The sequence below is a fragment of the Garra rufa genome, chromosome 21, assembly GCF_049309525.1.
Source record: "Garra rufa chromosome 21, GarRuf1.0, whole genome shotgun sequence".
NCBI classification, from domain to species: Eukaryota; Metazoa; Chordata; class Actinopteri; order Cypriniformes; family Cyprinidae; genus Garra; species Garra rufa.
In genome coordinates this window covers 31,217,410-31,239,785 of record NC_133381.1, presented here as the reverse complement: position 1 = coordinate 31,239,785, position 22,376 = coordinate 31,217,410, and the positions used below count along the sequence as shown (strand labels likewise).

Below are 22,376 nucleotides of genomic sequence, written 5' to 3'. Positions count from 1 at the left end.
TGAGAGGATCCTGGGCCTAATGGTAACTGCATTCCGTAATAACATTGGGACCCCTGCAGTTCTGGCTAAAAGCCTGTGTCCTGTCCCATGCCTGGCATCTGGGATGCTTTCAACTCAAGATGGACCATCATTGTGTATCAGCTCATTATGTATTAGCCTTTTGGAAGGCCCCTCACCTGTATCAGACAGGCATCCATTTGGAATTGACCTCCAGATAGAAGGTTGTTACAACAGATGTCTCCAACTCAGGTTGGGGATCTTTGTGCTGTGTTCAGCTCCTGGTCCAGCCTGGAGCAAAGCCTACACATCAGCGGTCTCGAACTGATGGCAGTTTTTTGGGCCCTTAGCATCACGTCCTTATCCATTCAGACAACATGATAATGGTGGCCTTCATAAATCGCAAATGGGGACAAGACGTGGTTTCTTGACCTGATACAGCTGCCATCGTCAGCCTCCTGGCCGGTTCCAGTGAGGAAAGATCTTTTCTCCAGAGTGAGAGGTTCCCTTTGGCATCCCCAACCTGAGTGGTGGAGCTTACATCTGTGCTTTTGCAGCTCCCTGTGAAGGTATAGTGGTATACCAACACTATAGCAGAGGCCAGAGTGCTGACTACAAGGCGCTTTTATACGCTTAAATGGTCCGTCTTCTCTGCTCGGAGTGCAGTCCGAAAGGCCTAAACAAAGACCTGTCCTCTTGTGAAGTAGCGACCATTCTGTCCAATTTACAAGAGCTGCTGGATAAGGAGCACACTCCTTCCATGCTCAAGGTAGGCTATACGTGGTGGCTATTGTGGCTGAACTGCGGCTCGTCTCTTAAGACCGCACTGCTTTTAGCTTGAACATCAGTCAAGTGTCTCTCTGACCTGCAAGCACTCTTATTGAGCACTTCTTGTTTGGAATTCTGGCCAAAAAACTGTAATGTTGTCCTCAAACCCAAGCTAGGTTATGTACCTAAAGTTCTCTCTACTCTGTTCGTTTGTCCCTCTCTGTGGATGAGCAGAGTGGTAACTTTCTTTGCCCAGTCATGGCCCTCAGGTCTTATGTGGAATGCTATAGCTTATTTTGGCAGTCAGAGCAGCTCATTGTGTGCTTCGAAGGCCGCTCTTAAGGGCAGTTAAGAAGCAGACATTATTCCACTGGACAGTTGACGCGATAGCCGTGGCTTACACCTTAGTGCCCAGATAGCAAGCAACCATTAAAAAAAATGTTGATGTGTCAACGCCAAATGCACTGAATTAAGTGTTACAAAGTGATGTTAGTTCCATATAACTTTAACACACACAATTAATGCTCAAACAATGGTGATATTTCAACAGTAAAATAAATAAAAATGTAATTGAATCAATGTCATGCAGGGATGTTGGTTTAATCTCACTTTTGCACTTACAATTAATGTTGGAACATAGAATCAAAAACTCAATGGTAATGACATTTAATCAACACAATATATTCTCCCTCAATTAACGTTAAAACAATGTTGAGATTTCCAAAAAATAACAAATAACAGCAATGTCATTGAATCAACATTATACTATGATGTTAATTCTATTTCACTGTTGATATTCTACACCAATATTGAAATTAACAAAAGTAATGGTCAATCAATATTGAAATGTAATTGAATTACTTTTGTTGAAACATTGACAATTCTATAGAGCAATTAATAATAAAAAAAACACATCTCAAGATAAACTGAAGAAAGGTTTTATAAGTACCATGACCAGATCTTTCAAACTAACAATTTAAGCACACATTAGTCTCCAAAGTAATTGAAGTCTTTGAGCACTGAATGGAGGAGTGAAGATGCTTTGAACGCTTACATTACATACAGTACACACCCATTTCATTACTGGAATTTAGAATTCCTTTTCTATCAGATTATTGTGATGACCTACATACATTTTACGAATATTGTCTATACAATGCAAGTCAACGGTAGCCAAAGTGGTTTCGTCACCAACACATCCTAAAATATATACTTTTTTGTTTCTCGAAGAAAGAAATGCATAGAGGTTAACATACACAGTTTGAAGCTTTCTGAATATTTGTATTTGTAAAAACACATCTCTTTCTTCTTTATTTGACCTTCTAACTCTAGCACCCTCTATTCTAATTCTTCTGGGTTGATGTGATCACTGGTCTTATCAGGCTTATAGATAGACAGGGTTCTGGCGGAGGGGTCTGTGGCCTTGATCCAGCGGGGCATCCAGTAATGTGGCGTCCAATCGCAGCGGCCAGGGTACATCTTCTCAAAGACCTGCCTTAAGTAGAAGCCCTCTTTGGTTGTGGGAGGGTTAAAAGGGAACAGCTTAGCAGCCTTCTCCAACTGAGATTCATTCACCTGAGGGAAAATATTTAAATTAAATCTTTAGGTCATCCATCATATTTATTAATAAAAGTTCTATTTAATATAAGTTTTCAACATACTTTTACTGTTGTGTTCTTCTTTTAGAAAAAAAGAATTTTTAATTCAAAAAAAAAAAAAAAAAGGGAAAGATTTCAAGATCTAACTTAACGGCTAATGATCCTGAGTATCACTGTCAAATATCTTTTCCTCTAAAATGTGCAAATCAACCATTGTTGTCACAAGTTTATTAATCGGTGGGAAATATCCTCACCCTGACATCCCTAGTGTGTACTGTAGTACCTCAGACTCGATGTGCTCCTGCAGGCTTGTGTACCAGGATTTCTTCATGGATGTCATACCATCACTGAAGGCCTCTTTCCTTCTCCAGAGAATCTCATCTGGGATTAGTTTCATCCCTTTAAACGATTCCCTCAAGAGATGCTTCTCCACACCATCCTGCTCAGATCAATTTATTATTATTAATGTTAGTCTCGTTACGCATATTTAGGGTTATGGATTTTGTATTACACTTCGGACCAAACACAGTAACCCATGTGGGAACAGATACGGTTTGGACTGAAATGATGGTGTCAGGACCCACCTTAGGTGCTCTCATCTCTTCAGGCAGAGAGAGGTAATATGCAGTGAATCTATGATCCAGAAAAGGCACTCTCAACTCCAGTCTAATGAAAAAGGTTTGGTGTCAGTGGAAATCACCAAGTTACTGTGGGAAGGGAAAGAGAAGGAAGGGATATTTTGTCTTACCCGTGTGCAGCTGTGGTTCTGTCTGCTCTCAGCACGTCAAACAAATAAAGCTCTTTCAGTAGACGCACGCTTTCATCAGCACCCTCTTTAGGTGACGGAGCCTAATTCAAAGCAGTCCAAATAAACAGTCTTAAAATACATCAAACAACATATGACATTAATGTCTTGCATAAGTTTCCAAATACTTTTTTGGGTGTACGGTCACTAAAATGCTTGAATTTCACTGCGTGAAAAAATAAAAACAACAAACTGGCAGAGTGCATTTTTGCAATAAATTTTCACCAGCTATTTAGTTTGACATTTTATCCAATGTCATGACATTCATATCTTTTAAGTGTGGCTTGAATACATTAGGCATCAATGTAAATTGAGCCCATACTGACATACAGGTGTGCATTTTCATGATTTTTCATAGTGGACGATAAATGTCTCCACTATATTTTTGAAGAAATATCGTAGTATTGTGCTACAGCGCACATTCTATAATTTGCAGTTTTGTTGCCTCCATCTCAATATACTGTACAAAACATACATAAATAAAATAACTCACTCACTGCTCTAGACTAAAGAACTAAATTAGAATCAACGCATGATTTATACAGCAAAGTGTATACAGCGTTTTGTTTTTTTCCAACTAACTGTGTCTGAAAAATAAAGCACTGCTTGTTTTGTTTATATATTATGTGTATTTGTAACATGTTTATTTTTATTTCTAACAACAAAGATAAAAATAAAGACAGATTTTTTTTATCTTAGCCCACTTTGGCCTAAATGTCTGCCATTATTTTATACTGTGTTACCTTGTAAGGCTTCAATTTTAAAAAAGGGAAATTATTTTGGCAGTAATGCGACAATTTCCAAAATAGTAAAACCAACATGACAAAGATTTGATATAAAATTCTGAATGACAGGTACCTTATGAAAGTAGATGTATCCTTGTGTCAGCTCATCAGAACCTTCACCTGAGAAAATCACAACGCTGTCCGTCTTCTCTCGGATGTACTTCGATATCAGGTACATTCCTGCAGACAAACAAAAATCACTGAATGCAAATCCCTGCAAGGCACTGCTGCCATCTAGTGGCTTTAAGCGAATATTGTAAGGGTATGATCAGATACACAAACCATAGCAAAATTTCATGAGTGAAAAATACTGGTGTGAAAAATGAAAAGAAATGATAGGGATGGTAAAACACTAAGCTGAATTGTGTACAGACGACACAGAACCAACATTTATAAAAGAACTGCAACTGCTACAAATTTAATTACAGACACCAATACTAAAATGGTGTTATTATGATCACCTGGCTTAAATATTATAAAATCACTGTGGACAATTTTGGAGAGAAAAGAGAGTCAATAACCTCTTCCAAAACCTTTGAAGTAACTAACACATACGTGTGTAACTGACACATATGTCAAATAAAAAAAAAATAAAATAATTATATATATATATATATATATATATAATTTTTTTTTTTTTTTACGTATTATGCTCTTTTACAAAGTCTTTATTTTGTTTTGGGGGTGCACTAGAACATGCTCTCAAGCTTGGTGGTTCGAAAAACGTATACATTTTCACATAATTTACATTGCAATAGTTTTCTCCCCAGGCTGGCACAAATAGCTCGATTAGCTCCAGGTTTGATGAAGGTCCACCTTCTGAAAAAACAAATGTGTTGTGATTGGTTAGCAGTCCCACTGTGTTGCAATTGGCGAACAGCTTAGACAGTGTTTCAGTACTGCCATGCCCCTCCCCAAAGCAGCAAACTAGATTAAAGTGATTCTTACATTTTAAATATGGATCTTTTCCTTAGAAAAACAGATCGCTAAAGGAGGCTTTTACTTTTTAAATCTCTTACCACACACTGCACATGTCTACGGCGCAGCTCTGACGCATCAACCGACGACTGTCACTCTAGTCAATGTTCGTGTTACAGCAGCCGCAGCTCTTGCGTGTGTTTCGACCCTCTATACTGCACACGTCAATGGCGTGGCTCCAGCATGTCTACTGGAGCAGTTTGCGTACACTTTAGTCAATGCTCGCGTTTATACGTGCTGCCCTGCGGCTCACTGAAGCATCCCAGAAGATACATGGCTAAAGTTAGGCGAATCCCCCACCTGCCAACGATTTGAATTTCCATAGGCGGGATTTAAGTTGTGAAATCATAGCATCCGGAAAACAAACACTGTAGTCCAAAGGAGCCGTTCGTTGTAGTTCTTGAAAAGCGATATTTTTAAAAACAGTAAATATCTACCTTTGGAGTGGACTTTGAGATTTGTAATTTTGTAGATGTTTTTATGCCTAGACACCTTTAATTATTCAACACACTGGTTATGTGAAACATGCCTCAAACAAATTAAATCAAAATAGTTGAATTAATGGAAAATTATGGAATCATTCCATGTTGAGAAAAAAAAATGGAATGAGCTTGTAATCTGTATTTCTGAAACAGATATCTAAACATATCTAAAAAGCTAAATAGTCAGGGGAAAAAAAAGGAAGGAAACATGTCCCCAACAAGAAAGCTGTCAAGTCATATCTGTGATTTGTTTTTTTTCCATGAAGTTCAAAAATTAGGTGAACAACAAGTGTGAATACCATTCAATAATTTTTTCCACGGGTTGTATGAATGCCGAAAGTTGCATTAAAAGCTAAACTGTTGTAAAACACCTTAAAGAAACACTGCCTTTTTCCCAGGTGTCCAAATTATTATTATTTTTTTGTTATTATAATAATTACTAACCAACTTTCAGGGCGGTATAATGCTGATGACATGTTTTTCAGGTTTCAGACCATCATTATCTCTAATCCAAGGAATTCACATGTTCAGATGGGCAGAACAGAGGAATGATCACTGGGCATAGTAAGAACAGGGCAGTTTTATTACTGACACTCAAAACAGTGATGAATATAATATAAAGTTGTGTTGCTAAAGCAGCGGTTCTCAATTCCAGTCCTCGCGCCCCCCTGCTCTGCACATTTTGTGTGTTTCACGTATCGCTTCAGACGTTTGTTCTATTCCAACGTTACTGCCCTTCGAAGTGGACATCACAGGATATTCCACCATTATTCATTAGTTCAAAGCGAGTGTATATGTTCCATTTGAAGGTCATTAAAGCGTTCGTGACGTAAATTTAAAATGTATTTATTTACAGATGCTGGACTGGAATTGAGAACCGCTGTACTAAAGGAACATTCATTCAACTCTTTAAATACCACATCATCAGTAGGATTGTTCCTTAACTCTTATAATTAGTCTGATGAGCTCCTGTACTCACCGACAGAGGCACGCACAGTGGTGATGTCATAACTCTCCAAGTGTGAGATAACTTCCTCGACTGCTTGAATACCCTCCTCAGGTGTGAAGCTCACCTCATGGTGTTCACTCCCAATGTAATCTGCCACCTGCCACAAAATACCAGTTAAAAATGGTGACAAAACTAACCGTATTCATAGAAAGTGCCACACAGATCAGAACACAACGTGTAAAATGCGCAAAATGAAATTCTAAATGTTCAGTGTCTATAACCTTGCGAGCAGCAGCAATATCTGGGCTGTCATCTGTGCCGATGGCGAAGGTCTGAATAGGATATGGAAGCTCCTCTTCTTTGGCCAGTTTCGCGAGGGTCGCAGCAACCAGACTTGAATCGAGACCACCTGTGATAAGAACATCATGGACAGGGTAAAATAAAAAAGTAAGAATAACACGCCCACTAATTCAAAGCAAATAACAAAATGAGAACAGGCACCTGAGAGGAGGCAACCGATTCTTCTGTTAGCCATCAAGCGTTTCCTTACAGCATTTTCAAACAGGATCCTAATGTTGCTCTTGACAGTCTCCAATTCAAAGCCTGATGAAAAGAGAGCAATTTATTTTTCTTTAGTTGTGACAGCTGGTACAGTAAATGGTGGTGTAAAATAGATGTATACTACAGGGACTGGTATGTACCATAAGTATCTATCCAGTTCATGTGGTGCATTGATATTTAAATGAAGATGGGAAAACAGTCAGAAAGTTAATGCTCAACTGTTAATAAGAGAAGTAACAACATCCAATTCGAAAACATGCTGAATCAGACATTTTCAATGAATCGATTGATCCAGTTTGCAACTAGTAAATCTGGTCTTAATTTTACAAAGCTATCAAATGCCTTTAGAACACATGGAATATAAATGTATAAAAGTAATATGGATTACACTCTACCTGTGCCAAGACCCTTCAGATTGTTATAGAAGGCATGTTTAGGTTCATCTGTGCAGCAGTGGAATCGATCCATCAGCACAGGCTTCACTTTTCCATTGAGTTTTAAGTCAAACACCTCAAAGTGTCCAGGAGGAAAGGGGGTGATCTTTGCAGGGTTGGACATGGAGTGTGTGATCTGAGTCAAACCTGTTTAGATCAAATCACAGCAAAAACGTGATGCTGTTAAAATTATATTCTGCAATAAAGCTGATCTTAAAGAAAAGTCCTAGAGGATAAGGCTGCATGATTTGGAAAAAAATAATAATCAAATTGTGAATTAGATTTTAATTGTAAATATGTGTGTTCCCAAATGCATCTTATAAGTCACCCAAATTCAGAGCAGAATAGAGATGAATTTTATTGCAAACTCAGCCACATTGAGATGCCGAAAACACTGTATCATCAGCTGCAGGTGTGAAAATGAACACAGTGCCACGCTTCACTCTGAAACATTGTTCATTATACCTTTGGCTTCAGAACAGACAGCCAGAAAGCCATCATCAGTGAGCAGTCTGAACAGCGGCCTCACACCATAGGTGTCCCTGCCTAAGAAAACCTTTCTGTTAGCAGTGTCCAACAAGATGAATGCGAAAACACCATCTAGCAGAGCAGCCATCTTCTCGATTCCAAAGCGATCGTACAGGTGCAGAAGAATCTCTCCATCGACTTTGGTCTGATAGTCAAAATCAAAATGATCCCTCAGCTGTAAAGGAAAAATTGTTTAAGAACAGATGTTACGTTGAACCATGAGGCATACGAGATATTTCAGTCCTAAGTTTCTAAAACAACTTAACCTTCCACATTGTGAGAGAGTCACAAATTTTGAACTAAGGGATTAATCAATAAGCACAGATGTATTTTCATTCACCGACACTTGAAACACTTCAGCTGAGAGTTTTACTCCATGTCTTAATAGCGCAATATTCCTACTGATATCAATAGATTTTGAATGAAACAAAAACATTTTGCCACCTACCCCAACGTGATTGTAGATTTCACCGTTGTAACATAACCAAAGGTAGGGAAACTTCTTGACACGCAAAGGCTGCATGCCATAGAGCTGATCCACAATAGCAAGGCGGTGAAACCCAAAGCAGCAGTTGGTGAAACCGTTGACATTCTCAAAGCGGAAAGCATCTGGACCACGATGAGCGATCTTCATGGCATTGGTGCACTGAACCGCGAGGCACTCATCACTACCAAATAAGGCCCATATACCACACATTCTTATGCTGGAGATACAAAAGAAAGAAAGGACAAAAAACTAAATGACACTAAAACTAGAAGGGTACCGTAGTAATCATGTCAAATGGATTTAACACAGGAATTCTGTTGACAACACACCGCAAAATAAATCACCATTTAATACCACGTTAACTCCATGACTTTTGGACATGCATCATGATAATACTAACATTATTCTTTGAATTTTTATTTTTTCAACTGTACAAACACTGAAGTGATTTGCAAAGATTTCAAACAAACTTCTTTCACATTGTCATTATGGAGTATTCCTTGTAGAATTTTGAGGAAAATAATTACGTTTTTAATCAACTTTGGAATCAGGCTGTAACATAACAAAATGTGGAAAAAGTGAAGCGCTGTGAATACTTTCCAGATGCACTGTAGACACGCCAGTAATAAGTCTGTTATTCATTTTGACATTGACAATCTTGTTTTGAGTAAATATTGTATATAAAAACAATTCTGACAATTATTTTCAGTTCATTTCACAGTTTAGTGGTAGTTTGAAATTGAATAGCTGCTTTTGGGAGCTACATTGCAGCCACCAAAATCTCGAATCATCAAATGTAATTTGTTACTGTACTTAAGTAGCTTTTCCACGCATCTATACTTCACTGAAGTATTTTCATTTAGGGAGACTTTTTTCTTACAATCTTTCCTAACTACTACTTTCCTCCTTACTACTACTTTTTTCTTTTCTTTCTTTACTACATTCCAAAGTCAAATATCTTACTTTTTACTCAACTTCATTTTGCGTAAAGTGGATACACAAATTAATTGGTCAAGCATGCGGCAAGCCAGCAATCAGCGCACAATCGGTTTTGAATTGTTTTGGTTGCCGGTTGGTGGTATCTACTTAGCATGAATGCAATTCAGTGTCAGTGCAACAGCAGAATTTTGACCGTTGCGGGCATCATGGCCGGCTCTCGCACCTGTTCCAACAGCTTGTGCAGCTCTGGCTCAGCGGTGACCCTTAGCGTCGATGGCTCATTGTTCGCGGCGGGCTTTGGCTCTCCATCGATGGTGGGCTCGCGCTCGCGCCCACGTGTCGGGATGGTGGCTGGCTGGTCTCTGGGTCTGGAGTGGTACTGGCAAGTTTCTCCAGGGAACAGGTGGGGAACGAAGATCGGCTCTCTGCATGCCATGTTTAAGCTTGCCTCATAGAACACACAGTGCACGTCGTCCGGGTAGCCGGTGGTGTTAGCCAGCATCTGGGACAGCTTGGCGTTGCCCTCAAGTGATCTCTCCGCCTGCTTCAGCATAAGGTGGAGGAATTCAGGACGAAGGAGGGGATCCATATTGGAAACACAACGGGGGAAAAAACAAAGAAAAAACGATAAACCAAAAACGGGGGGAAAACACGGAGGTAACTTTATTGGTCCGGCTATCTGTCACGATGCGTGTAGGGAAGCGCAACACGATGTAGAAGTACATAAAAAGTCTTTAATAAATCTTCAGGCAGGGTAACAATTAGACAGGAATGGCTAGAGAACACATGCACACCGAAGGTGTAACGTTGTAGCCAGACTACTAGACATCAACAGAGCCAAACTTATAAGGGGGGTGCTAATTACACAGGTGAAAGGAATAATGCTAACAAGCAGTAAGACCAAATATGGGCATGGGAGAAACCAATACAGACAGTCCGATGGGGGGTAAACACTGGGAAAAACCAAGGCAAACAGTCCATGGGCATGACAGTGATCTAAGTCTGTGCTGAAATTATTGTACTCTGTAGCATACATCTATGACACACTGAAAGCACATGAAATGTTTATTTTATTTGTCAAAGGGAAGGAGATCTTTTTTTTTCTTTTTTGCAGAGAAAGCATGGAAGCCACTTGCAGAGGTATACTGTCCTAACAGTGCCAAGGAAAAGAAAAATGGAGAGCAAGGAGGCTCTTTCGAACTCCAGACAGTTGATGTTGGGAGAAACTAAATGTTGCTAATTGAGCTAAATGTTGATCATGCAGTTTTGAATTTTGCAGTGGTGGACGAAGTACACAAATCAAGTACTTGAGTAAAAGTACAGATACGTATAATAAAATATTACAAAAGTACTATTTTTTTTTGTACTTAAGTAAAAAAGTACTGAACTATTTAGCAATTTTATATAGGCTACTTAATTTAATTTTATATTAGCATCTATTTTTTTATAATCCTACTGTTCAAAAAGCCTTGGATTTTCCCAAAATAACCACTAGCCTATATGGAGTCAAGATATATTTTTGTTGTGATGGACTATGTTGACGAGAGTGATGTAGTAATGTTCACTGTGAAGCTTACTTTGCGATGTACCTGAGGCTGAGAGAAAACTGATTTGACCATCTTATTTTCACCAGTAAGAAAAAAGTATTTTAAAAGCTTGTTGTTTTGCAGAACATCACAGTTATAAATGATATGAGAATAAGGCCTGAAGTTAGGAAGAACATTTTAAGGAAAATGTAATTATATTTTCATAATATTTTCTTTTTTCTCAAACATCGTCTGTGGTGTAAAAACACCCCTGGCCAAATGCCCCTAGAGGGCATCACTTCCCACTTTGATAATTACTGTAGTTACCATGTTCTGAACATCACATCTTTTCTTTTTCCCTCAGATGTAATCTGTCTAGGTGGTTGATAAATATTTGGACTTCAAATCTGACAATTACCTCAACTTAGCAAGTTTGTTAGCTAGACAGTTAGCATCAGCTAACAATATTTACTTATTTTCAGTATGGTTATGAATAAACATTTATCTCTGTCTACTAGGCTAGTTGATCCAAACAACATGAACAAGTATACCGTTAATAAACAATATAAAAACAGACGTCACATAGAGCTAAATGCGTAGCATTTTAATAAAACTGTTAAGGTTACAGCAGCGAGGAATATGAACGTGCATGAGTTATTTTATTTAATCTGTGTTATTTTAATGTTTCGTTTTTTGACCTAAAACATTGAGACAACGATGTTGATGTGTCTGCAATCAATCATTTCAGTGGGCTTAAATATATCACCCTTTACAGCAGATTTAGTTTGCAACAAATGACGGTTATAATAATTAATCCTAAAATTCGACATTATAACAGCTGCAATTGACCTTATGCACGGAGCTTTCTTTAGAACTTCCGCGTAAAGATAAGCCAGCTCATAAACTTCCACTAAAGCTCATTTTATATGTGCTATATATTAGATGGAAACCAAGACTCATCTACTGCAGCCTCCTTAACATAAACTGACCAAAATTATAATTGCAAAATTATTAACAATGTTAGCGGCATGAACATTCAGTTTCATATTATTTAACAACATATAATTTAAACAGGGATCCTGGCAATCCCATACTCTCTGTTACGTCATAGTTGTATGTTTAAATGCTAACAGCTAAACACAATCATAACGTGTTTAGGCTTACGTTAGCTAGCTAACGATACTTCAAGGACATCTTAATCGTATTCTTGATAATCACTAACTTGCCTTATAGTCATGAACATATTTTTTTAAATCTTGCAATATTTTAAAGGCTTTATTATTTTCTAACTTTACAAAATTTACTTCAAGGACTCACTTTTCATTCATAAAAACGGCATGGGAAAAAGGTCACAGATGGCAGCAGAGGATTATTTATTATGCAGCTGCCTTTTAAACTCCCTAGATTTTTCTAGTCGTCTTGCTTTTCGATTTATTATAAAATTATTAGTATAATAAATTGTAGTACTTTTACCACCCTTAAGTATATATATATATATATATATATATATCCATTCTAAAGCAATAGTCTCATCACTACTCTATAAGGACTTACTTTAATCTGAATATTTGTGATATTTGCCTTAAATAGATTTCAAGGACACTTTAACTTTATTTTCCTAACCTTACTAACATGAAAGGAACCGTATGTAGGATTGTGGCCAAAACTGGAACTGCAATCACTTTCAAAATACTGTAGAACGGCGTATCCCCTCCCGCTCCCCCCTGACTCGAGGTTGCCAGCAAAGCTGCAGGATTCAGCAGGAACGTAAGCTGCTACAAGGAGCTTCCTATGGCAAGTTACGAGTCCTACACAGCAATTTTTTTTCTTCTGTTAATTGTGGTTATGCTTCACGAGAGATGTTTTGCAAAGTAATTATGTATCGCAAAAATGTACTAATGGCGATTAGCGAAATACTTTGTAAAGATGTACTGTAATACCACATTTCAGTCGGAACATAGATTGGTTTCATACCCTGCTAGTGGTGCAATATAACGCATCTTATGAACGCATTTAGCACGGGCGACCGTGGAAAATCCACTGTGTACGGAAGCTGACCTATCCAGGAGAAAATTAGCAACGATGGCGTCTGTCTTCAAATTCTTCTCCGTTTTCAGCCGTCTGCATCTTTCAAAGGCATCTCCTATACAAATCCTTGTTTTATTTCGGACTTTGTCACGACGTATTTCGGATTCATAACTAGGCTTTTAGGTTTCGTAACGTTATACATGTGTTATCCGATAAGTTCGTAGCTGCAGCTGAGCTGGCAACCCGGAGGATGAAACTCTACTGACTTCGTGATTAGTCGATAGCTGGAGGGTGGAGCCTCAGACCAAAACACAAAATGACAACAATAACATCAGTTGAGGGCTGCAACTCTCACTTTTAAATGACAATATCCTGGACGGACCACTGTTGTCAGTGATATAAGTATTTGAAATGAACATGATTTCTTAATGTCTAGGGACATGTCAGGGCCATTTTATGATTAACTGAAATAAATTTCTTACATTTTGTTCCTTTAAATTTTATCAATACATTAAATTAGAATAATTAGACTGTATGGTTACACAAATTAAATCATTATCAACAAACTTCATCTTTCCACTGCACAGGAAAAACCGAGCTTGCAATGAAAATGACATTTAATTGTATTTACTTAGACTGTTTGATAGATAAGAGGTTCCAAAAAAATGCATTTAAACACTAAAATTGCAAATACATAAATAATGTTATAAGATTAATTTTACTTTAAAACATATAAATCTAAAAGGTTGGGAAAATGTAATACCTTTAAAATAAGACTGAACCACCAATAGGTGGCAGTAAGTCACTGTCTTAATGAGTGAGTCACGGATTCAACCATAGACTGATTCAACTAGTTCGTTCACTGACTAACCCTATTCATTAAAAAAAATGCTAAATCATTCAATACTGAAATACCGCTGCGTTGCTTGGAGATTCACGACTGTTTTGCTGTTGCTTTGCTTAGAACTATTTTCGTTAGCAAAACGGTTAATGATGTGTCTAAAATGTAAGTCAGTTAATATTAACTACTAGTTTATTGAACTACTGTTGTATAAAATCAATGTCACCGCAGTATGTTTGTTGCGCGTATTAGTTTTGATTTTTCCATGAGTCAGATAGGCTGCACGAGCTTGATACTTGATACTGTCCGTTTTCAGTCATCGTAAGTAATACAATCAGAATTCTCTTTCACTTGCCCATTCACAAAATCCACTTGTCCCGGACAAGCATTAAAGGTTGTATCAGCGATTTCTAGCCTAAAACATAAAGTGTCAATTTCAGCTGAGCTTTCTTCACGATCCGCTCGCTGCCTGCCCCATACATTGTCTGTGGAAAAAAACGCGTCTCTCTGGTCAGCCTAGGGTCCGAGATATGCCAAAAAACAATCGGCGCTATCAACTATTCCACAGATAATCAAACAGTGTTCCAACCAATCAGCGTCAGGGGTTTGGTGTTGTGGACTTTCCTACTGGTGCTGGGATGTGAGGGAGGCGGAGCGAAAGTCCACAACACCAAACCCCTGACGCTGATTGGTTGGAACACTGTTTGTTTATGTGTGGAAAGGTTGGTAGTGCCGATTGTTTTTTTGGCATATCTCGGACCCTAGGCTGACCAGAGAGACGCGTTTTTTTCACAGACAATTTATGGGGCAGGCAGCGAGTGGATCGTGAAGAAAGCTCAGCTGAAATTGACACTTTATGTTTCAGGCTAGAAATCGCTGATACAACCTTTAATGTCGAACCCTGATAAAAAAAAAAAAAAAATGAATTAAAAAAAAATTATATATATATAAAAAATATATTTCAGGTGGTCAAATAGCAAATAGTGAAGCTCTGCAGCCACCTACTGGTAAAAGTTATTTGTAGTTGTTTTTTTTGTTTTTTTTTAACTGGATTTTCCAAAAGATGGGCAAAAATCTTACACTAAACCATGTGAAATTATCCATGTTATCCCATGAATTAAAGTTAGAAATGTGGGTCTTTTATAAAGTTAATTTTACATTAAAAAGCAGTTTTTGTATAAAAACCCATTTAAAAAATGTATTTATTAATTTATATATATTTAAAAAATATCACTAACCCACTGAAAACTGCACAAATGTAGAGTAAAAACTTTAATAAACAGAAAAAATATACAATACAGACCAAAAGTTTGGACACACCTTCTCATTCATTTGAATGAGAAGGTGATGAGAAGGTGTGTCCAAACTTTTGGTCTGTACTGTATATAGTATAGCAAGTGCAGAAAGTCAGAAGCTCAGACATAAACAGCCTATTAAGGTGAATTATTTAAATACATATATATAGTTCACTACAAATACGTTTAATATTGTTAGTATAAGAATTAAATAATGCACTCAATTAGCCTGAAAAGCCAGACCCACATAAATGTAGGGTCTGGGCACTCTCCATAGACAGCGCTCAACCGGAGGGGCGGGATAAACGGTTGTCTTTCAAACTCCTTCTCCACGCAATAGGATAGTGCTACAACCAATCAGAGCAACGAAGGAGGAGACGTAGTCAGAGCCATACAGAGAGTATGTATGGCTCTGGACGTAGGCAACTCCAAATATACATCCTTCTTTTGTAAGAACGACCTCAGTGCAGTTTCTTGTGAAAAGCTTAAAGTCTTTCAGAGTGGCGGCCAAAGCCGATTCGAAAAAGTTGTTCCCTAGCAGCAGCCATCGCTCTCTCTCTCACGCGTAATTCACGGAACCAGAAAACGTCTGACGGAACCATAGACTGACGGAACTTATGGTCGCAGGTCAGTCGTCATCATGTTAAACCCGCCCACCGACTCGTGATTGGCCCGGTCGATTTTGGATTTTTGGAAATCTCAAGTGAACGGAGAGTTACTAGACTGCCCTTGGAAGCAAATGTAATTGGAAGCAATGTAACACTCAATATGAATCGATTGGAATTTGAAATATTTTATATAATTTAATAACTACATCTTTTAAGTTTTATCTTGAAGTGTAAAAGCTATTAAATAGCCTATATTAAACTAAAACAAACTTGTTACTGGTGTAGTTTTGTTACTCGGAATTTAGTCTGAATCATTTAAGCTCTGTTTTTGACATCAGCTTGTTAGATGTTCGTTCGGTTATTACTGTCAATCATAGCAATGACTCGCACATATTTAGCTGATTTATTCGTGTATTTTTTTTTTAACCTTGAATTTTTCATTCTTTAAACGGTATACATGGACGTTTGGTCCTCTTAGACAAGCAACACTTTTCTTCGATTGTGAATGGATAACGTAGAGAAAACGAACAAATTCATCTGTGTCTGCTCAGTAGCACTAGCATGCAGGCAGCTCAAATGGCCATGATTTTTGTTTGTGCTCTAAATGACATCCTAAATTTGAAATACAGCACAACAACGTGTCAATTTTATTTATTTTTTTTCATATATATGGAGAGCAAGATGAGAACATCAACACTTCAGATGACACTGAATATAAGTGATGTGGCATGTGATGGAGATGATGTGAATTGTGACTAGGTGGACTTTGGAGAGGTCACAGCTGTTTTAGATGAGCATGATGTCTTACAATTCCAACTTCCAAAGCATCATTGTTGTGCCTGACACGTATTAACTTATTAACACTTATAAAACGCATCCTGTAATTTTTTCAGTAAAACCATTCGAATTCATTTGTGTTTAATAATTTTTTTCTTTTGCATTTTGAGAGGGTTTTGTGGTTATAATGAATATTTATGCTGTAATTAATATCCATTTTTTTGCCATTGAGAATAATATATATATATTTTTTATGAATGCAGTATTTCAGGTTGAAATAGAGACTCAGCCATTCAACACAAATTTTTGAAGGCAGATTAGCGCCATCTGTTGGTAAAAAACATCTGTAATGGCAGGTGTGACTTGATGGCTGTATAGTTCTCTTCAAAGCAGCTTGTGAATTGCCTAGTTGTTTTTAGACAGTTGATTCAGCATTTTTATTAGGTGGAATAGTTGAACATACATTTAAACAATCTCAAAGACTATTTCTTATCCAGTTTGGGATAGTTTTTTGTTATAAATATGATTTGAAGTGTTATTTTTTTGTATATGCAAGAGAGTGTGTGTCTTTTGCACTCTGGATATGTAATTTTTTTATACATATATTTTTTTTATTTTACATCTTCTCAATTTGCTGTGTTTCAGTTCATTTGTGTGTGTGGATGTGTGAGAAAGAGACAGAAAAATTCTGTAAATTTTTGTATTTTTGTCGATTTCCCATTCGTTTCCAGTGGTCGGTCATTTTTGACCCAACAGTTTTTGGGTTTTTTTGGAATCGTGCCCTCATTTTTTATGTGTGTCCATAAAATTCACTGAATTTGGTACCGTTCTGATGAAGCTGTGTTTTTTTTTTTTTTTTTTTTTCAAAACAGAAAATGTTTTGGTCAAAAGTGACCGAATAGAGGTGAGTATATTAGTGTGTGTGTGTGTGTGTGTGTGTGTGTGAGAATGGGTGTGTTTTAGAGTGTCACCCCTTCACTGCTGTGTACTTTTTTTCAGCATTGTGGAGGATTTGTAGATTGTACACACAAAAATTCTCTGAATATTTGTATTTTTGTCAATTTCCCATTCATTTCCAATGGTAGGTCATTTTGGACCGAAAAGCACAAGTTATTATTTTTTTTAATCGTGCCATAATTTTTTGTGTGTGTTCACATTCCAAATGCCATAAAAGTCACTGAATTTGGTAGCGTTCTGATGAAGCTGTGATTTTTTGAAAAATTCGAAATGGTGTGTATATTAATGTGTGTGTGTGTGTGTGTGTGTGTGTGTGTGTGTGTGTGTGTGTGTGTGTGTGTGTGTGTGTGTGTGTGTGTGTGTGTGTGTGTGTGTGTGTGTGTGTGTGTTAGGCTTGCCACGATAGACGGTGTTGACGGTGTTACCGGTTTTAAGACGCAACACTGGTGACATCACTTTTCCACCGTGACACTGTCTCCACTTTTTTTTTTTTAAGTATTCATTTTTTTATTAGGGATGCACCGAATATTCGGCCACCGAAAATGGCCCAAAAGTGCATTTTCGGTGTTCGGCCGAAAGACTTTTATCACCGAAACAACACGGCCGAAACAGTATGTTGACGCAAACAGAAACCGCAGCCTACACGTTCTTGTCTGAAGCAACACATCTGCAATGTGGACGTATATCAGTATATCCGAGCAAGACCCACGGATAGCGATTTGCAAAACATGTAATGCCGAAGTTTCAAGAGGGTGTGATGAGAGCAGAGAAAGAGACGGATGTAGCTTTCAGTGAGTGAAAAACAATGGCTTTACGTTGGTGTTACGTCACAATATTTTAAAGATTTGTCTTTTCTATATACTGTATTTTTATAAATATTTATGTTTTAAACCATGGAGGTGAGCCAATGGATATCACACAAGCAACGTGAAAACTGCGCTATATGTGAAAGTGAAAGTGAAAACTGACGTTTTCAGCATCTGACGTGCATTCTCTCAGAGACAATAAGAGGTGATTATACTTTATATGCTGATATTAATTTAGTCCCCTTAATATTTTTCTTGTGCCCTGAACATGGTGGGAAAAAAATAAAAAGAAACGCATTTTGTGTAAGGTTTGCTTTTTGAAAGACTTAAATAAAGCTCTTAATTTTCATTGATGACTGCAGTTTTATTTAGGGGCTAAGAAAGACTTAATTATGATTTCAGGTGGTCTTAAATGTGGGGACTGAAAGACAAGAATTGCGATGAAACTTCAAAAGGCTATCCATTGAATAAATATGAGCGCTGCACGTTTCAAAGTCATTTGCTGCGCTGCTTTGTGTAATATTATTCTGACAGCGACTCCTGCTGCAAGAGAAACGCATAGAGTTGTAAATGTGAACTGATGGATCCACAAGATAATGTGTTATAAAAATGTAAACAATTTAAACAAAGGCAGTAAAATATATGTTTATGTTATTTAAGTAATATAATATTTGATTGATAACAATTGGTTAAATTACTATAATTGAGAGCATGCAATATAATTAAACTGAACATAGCTACAATGCGTCATATTTCATTTATCACGTGAGGAGTTTGCGCTTACATATAATAAACAGCGTAAAAGTTAAGCATGTTTCGCCGAGCCCGGGGCACTCCCCCTGGCCAGGGAGAGGGATGCTGAAAACAAGAGATGATGAAGTTAAGACTGCTTGGCTATTAAAAGGGATTCTCTTGTAGTGCTTGGATACGGAGTGTGATTGCTGATGGTGAATTGGCCGTGTTAATTATCTGTGCGAGGAGTCGAATTTACAGAAAGAGAATGGCGGACGATTTAGTTTCCAAAAGCACCTGTTTGGCAATATTTTGGGTTCAAAGTTTTTTTTTTTTTTTTTTTTGTAGTTTCGTTGTCATCCATTAAAACAATTGACGCCAAATTGCCAATTCCCGCAAAACTGAAAGTGAAAGTATAATGCGCACGCATTTATAAGCTATTTAAAGCAGAAAACAGAGGAAAACCCCACCCCCACGGTGATACTGGTATTACCGGTGTTGTCACGTGCCGATTAACCGGTGGGGAAATTTCCTCATCGTCACAACCCTAGTGTGTGTGTGTGTGAGTGTGTGTGTGTGTGTGTGTGTGTGTGTGTGTGTGTGTGTGTGTGTGTGTGAGAATGGGTGTGTGTGAGAATGGGTGTGTTTTAGAGTGTCACTCCTTCACTGCTGTGTACTTTTTTTCAGCATTGTGGAGGATATGTAGATTTTTCTCTGAATATTTGTATTTTTGTCAATTTCCCATTAATTTCCTATGTTCGGTCATTTTAGACCGAAGAGCACAAGTGTGACTATTTTTTTTTACGACCACTTAGCCTGCTTGAATCATGCCCTCAATTTTTTTGTGTGTTGACATTCCAAATGGCATTAAAGTCACAGAGTTTCATATCATTCCGATTAAGCTGTGATTTTGAAAAATTCAAAACAGAAAATGTTTCGGTCAAAAGTGACCGAAGAGCACAAGAGGGATATATGTATATATATATATATATATATATATATATATATATATATATATATAGATATAGATATAGATATATATATACATATTTCCTTTAAATTCATGTTTAGTAATGTAATGCTAATAGTAACACTAATACTAAAATAGTTTTATTAACACATTTTAACAAAAATATGATAGGAGTAGATTCAGGGAAACATTAAAATTATATGGTTTATATATATATATATATATACACATATATATATACATACATATATACACATATATACACACACACACCAAACACTGACAATCACACATCCAAGCATTACTAAATTGATATAACATTTTTCCTGGAGAAATGCATGACTGAAACAGTGTTTTGTACACGTATGCAGCTGTAACTGGCAAAACTAGTTCCTGTAACAGAAAAACCTATATGGCTAGTTTATATTTATGCACAGAGACATTCTGATAAAATGCAGTAAAAGAAAACTCATGTGAACCTGTGTTCAATGCGAGTTTTTATTCAACTTAAACTTGCAACTCTGTCACAAAAAAACTTAAATTGAAACGGCCTGCTCTGACATTGTGTTATTACATTTGATTCTAAAGGAAATTGTTAAGCCTCAAGGTTTTGAGCTCTTGATAATTTTAATAGACATAATCTGACTAATTAATATAATTCTATTGATATATTTTGCAAAGAGTAACAGAGTCTTCTCACATAAGCAAGAGTCTTGTGAGTACTTTGATAGTACTTTGGATACTTAAATACATTTAAATGCAAATACTTTTGTACTTTTACTCAAGTAAAAGTGAAAAGGAAGCGCTTTTACTGGTAATATGACCTAATGTATAAATTCTTTACTCATGTACTTAATTTGTGTACTTTGTCCATCACTGATAATATATTATATATATATATATATATATATATATATAAATTAACTTGTCATTGATACGTGACATGCTTTGAAATACACAGCTCGAGTAAATTAGTTGCGTCAGGACAAGCGTTTAATGTTGTCATCTGACATGTAACAGTAAGTTAAAGCCTGTTCTCTCATAGAAGCCTTGAACAGAAGAAAAAAAAACGTTTAAATGAAATCTGCATAGTCCTCTATGGACGTAACCTTACAGCGTTGTTTGACTGATGGAACGACAGCAGGATATCAGTCATTTAACGTTATATTACGTTACATTTAAGATATCGTTTGTAGCATATGAACTATCCATGCGGTAGTGTTTTATCATTCGGAAAAGTAGCAAACTGGACCATACAAGTGAATGTCAAATTATAATCACATTCGGTAAATTAAATACAGAACACATTCGTAGTAAATTAATCAGATACAGCTTGTAATACCTTCAAAAGATGCTTGATTTGGTCTATATCGGATGAAGTGGTCCGGCTGTTGAAACACGTGCTGAGTTGAGGAGTGTCTCGCTGCTGCCTGCGGTGGACATCCAACTCCGCCCACATCCAAGTGTAACGTCACAAGCCACGCCTACGTCCAAATATGTCACATTCTAATTTATTTTGAAACAGGAAAAAGCATCCATAAGTAGATCGTTTGAATTGTTTGCCAACCGCTAAAAAGTTGTTGTTTGCCGCGTCGGTTAGTAAAAACAAGATTAGCCTGTCTTAAAACTTGACAGCTTTAGGAATGTGAGTCGTTTGTGTGCATGTTCGTGTGTGTATTACTCAGCTAGCAACAAATATATCAGAAGAATCAGTGCACTCTGTGTGTAATGTGTACATACGTGTGGGTTAAACTTTATAATTGTTTATTCATCTTTTGTCCAGCTGAACTAAATATTTTTTTTAATATGAAGGGATATGGGTGAAGTCATGTAATCAGTGTCAGGCTGAACATAGTAACACAGACTACCGCAGTAAGCACACTGAACGTTATGCCACGAGTGAACACAGTGATATAAAACCTCCTTTCCGTTCCTGCCTCCTCAAATGAATCATTTCTCCCGCAGGCGAACAACTCTCAGTTGGAGAGAGCTGCTAAGCTGTTCCCTTTAATAAACCCTCCCACAACCAAAGAGGGCTTCTACTTCAGGCAGGTCTTTGAGAAGATGTACCCCTGTCATTGCGAGTGGACGCCACATTACTGGATGCCCCTCTGGATCAAGGCCACAGACCCGTCAGCTAGAACCCTGTCCATACAAGCCTGATAAAGACCAATGATTTTTCAATGATTCTTCACACCTTGACTAAAGATTATATTCACTACAGCATGTATACCTGCCTCATGTTATTCATTCATCAAGCTGCCCTGCAGAACTGTGTAATGTATTTTTACTTAAGAAAAACCTTTAGTATTTATTTCTAACAACAGTCTGACTGTTTTAAATCTCTCAAGGTTTAATGCTTGGCGTTAAGATTAACCATTTCGCATTATGAGAAGTTAATCAAACTAATTGAATTTTGAATTCCAGTTATGAAATAGATGTGTATGTAAAGTGAGCGTTTAAAATAAATCTCCACCTCACAGTGTTCTTAAGTTATTGATTTAAAAAAATCCAGTCATGGTATT

At 37.2% G+C, this 22,376-nt stretch overlaps 1 protein-coding gene across 2 annotated transcripts; it reads right to left on the bottom strand.

Moving 5' to 3' along the window:
* Positions 1-1,346: 1,346 nt before the first annotated feature.
* Positions 1,347-21,334, bottom strand: LOC141295470 (asparagine synthetase [glutamine-hydrolyzing]-like). 2 transcript variants are annotated; one of them, XM_073826684.1, is made up of 13 exons: positions 21,194-21,334; positions 9,535-9,855; positions 8,334-8,589; positions 7,823-8,060; positions 7,319-7,504; positions 6,864-6,965; positions 6,644-6,771; positions 6,393-6,519; positions 4,027-4,133; positions 3,112-3,212; positions 2,948-3,029; positions 2,647-2,802; positions 1,347-2,340 (listed from the first exon to the last, which is right to left on the bottom strand). In XM_073826684.1, the coding sequence occupies exons 3-13, from the start codon at positions 8,580-8,582 to the stop codon at positions 2,104-2,106; spliced, it is 1,713 nt and encodes a 570-aa protein (XP_073682785.1). In that variant the 5' UTR covers positions 8,583-8,589; positions 9,535-9,855; positions 21,194-21,334; the 3' UTR covers positions 1,347-2,103. The 2 variants fall into 2 exon arrangements, with proteins under 2 accessions (XP_073682785.1, XP_073682786.1); XM_073826685.1 differs by lacking the exon at positions 9,535-9,855 and having other exon boundaries at positions 21,194-21,292.
* Between the last annotated feature and the right edge of the window lie 1,042 nt (positions 21,335-22,376).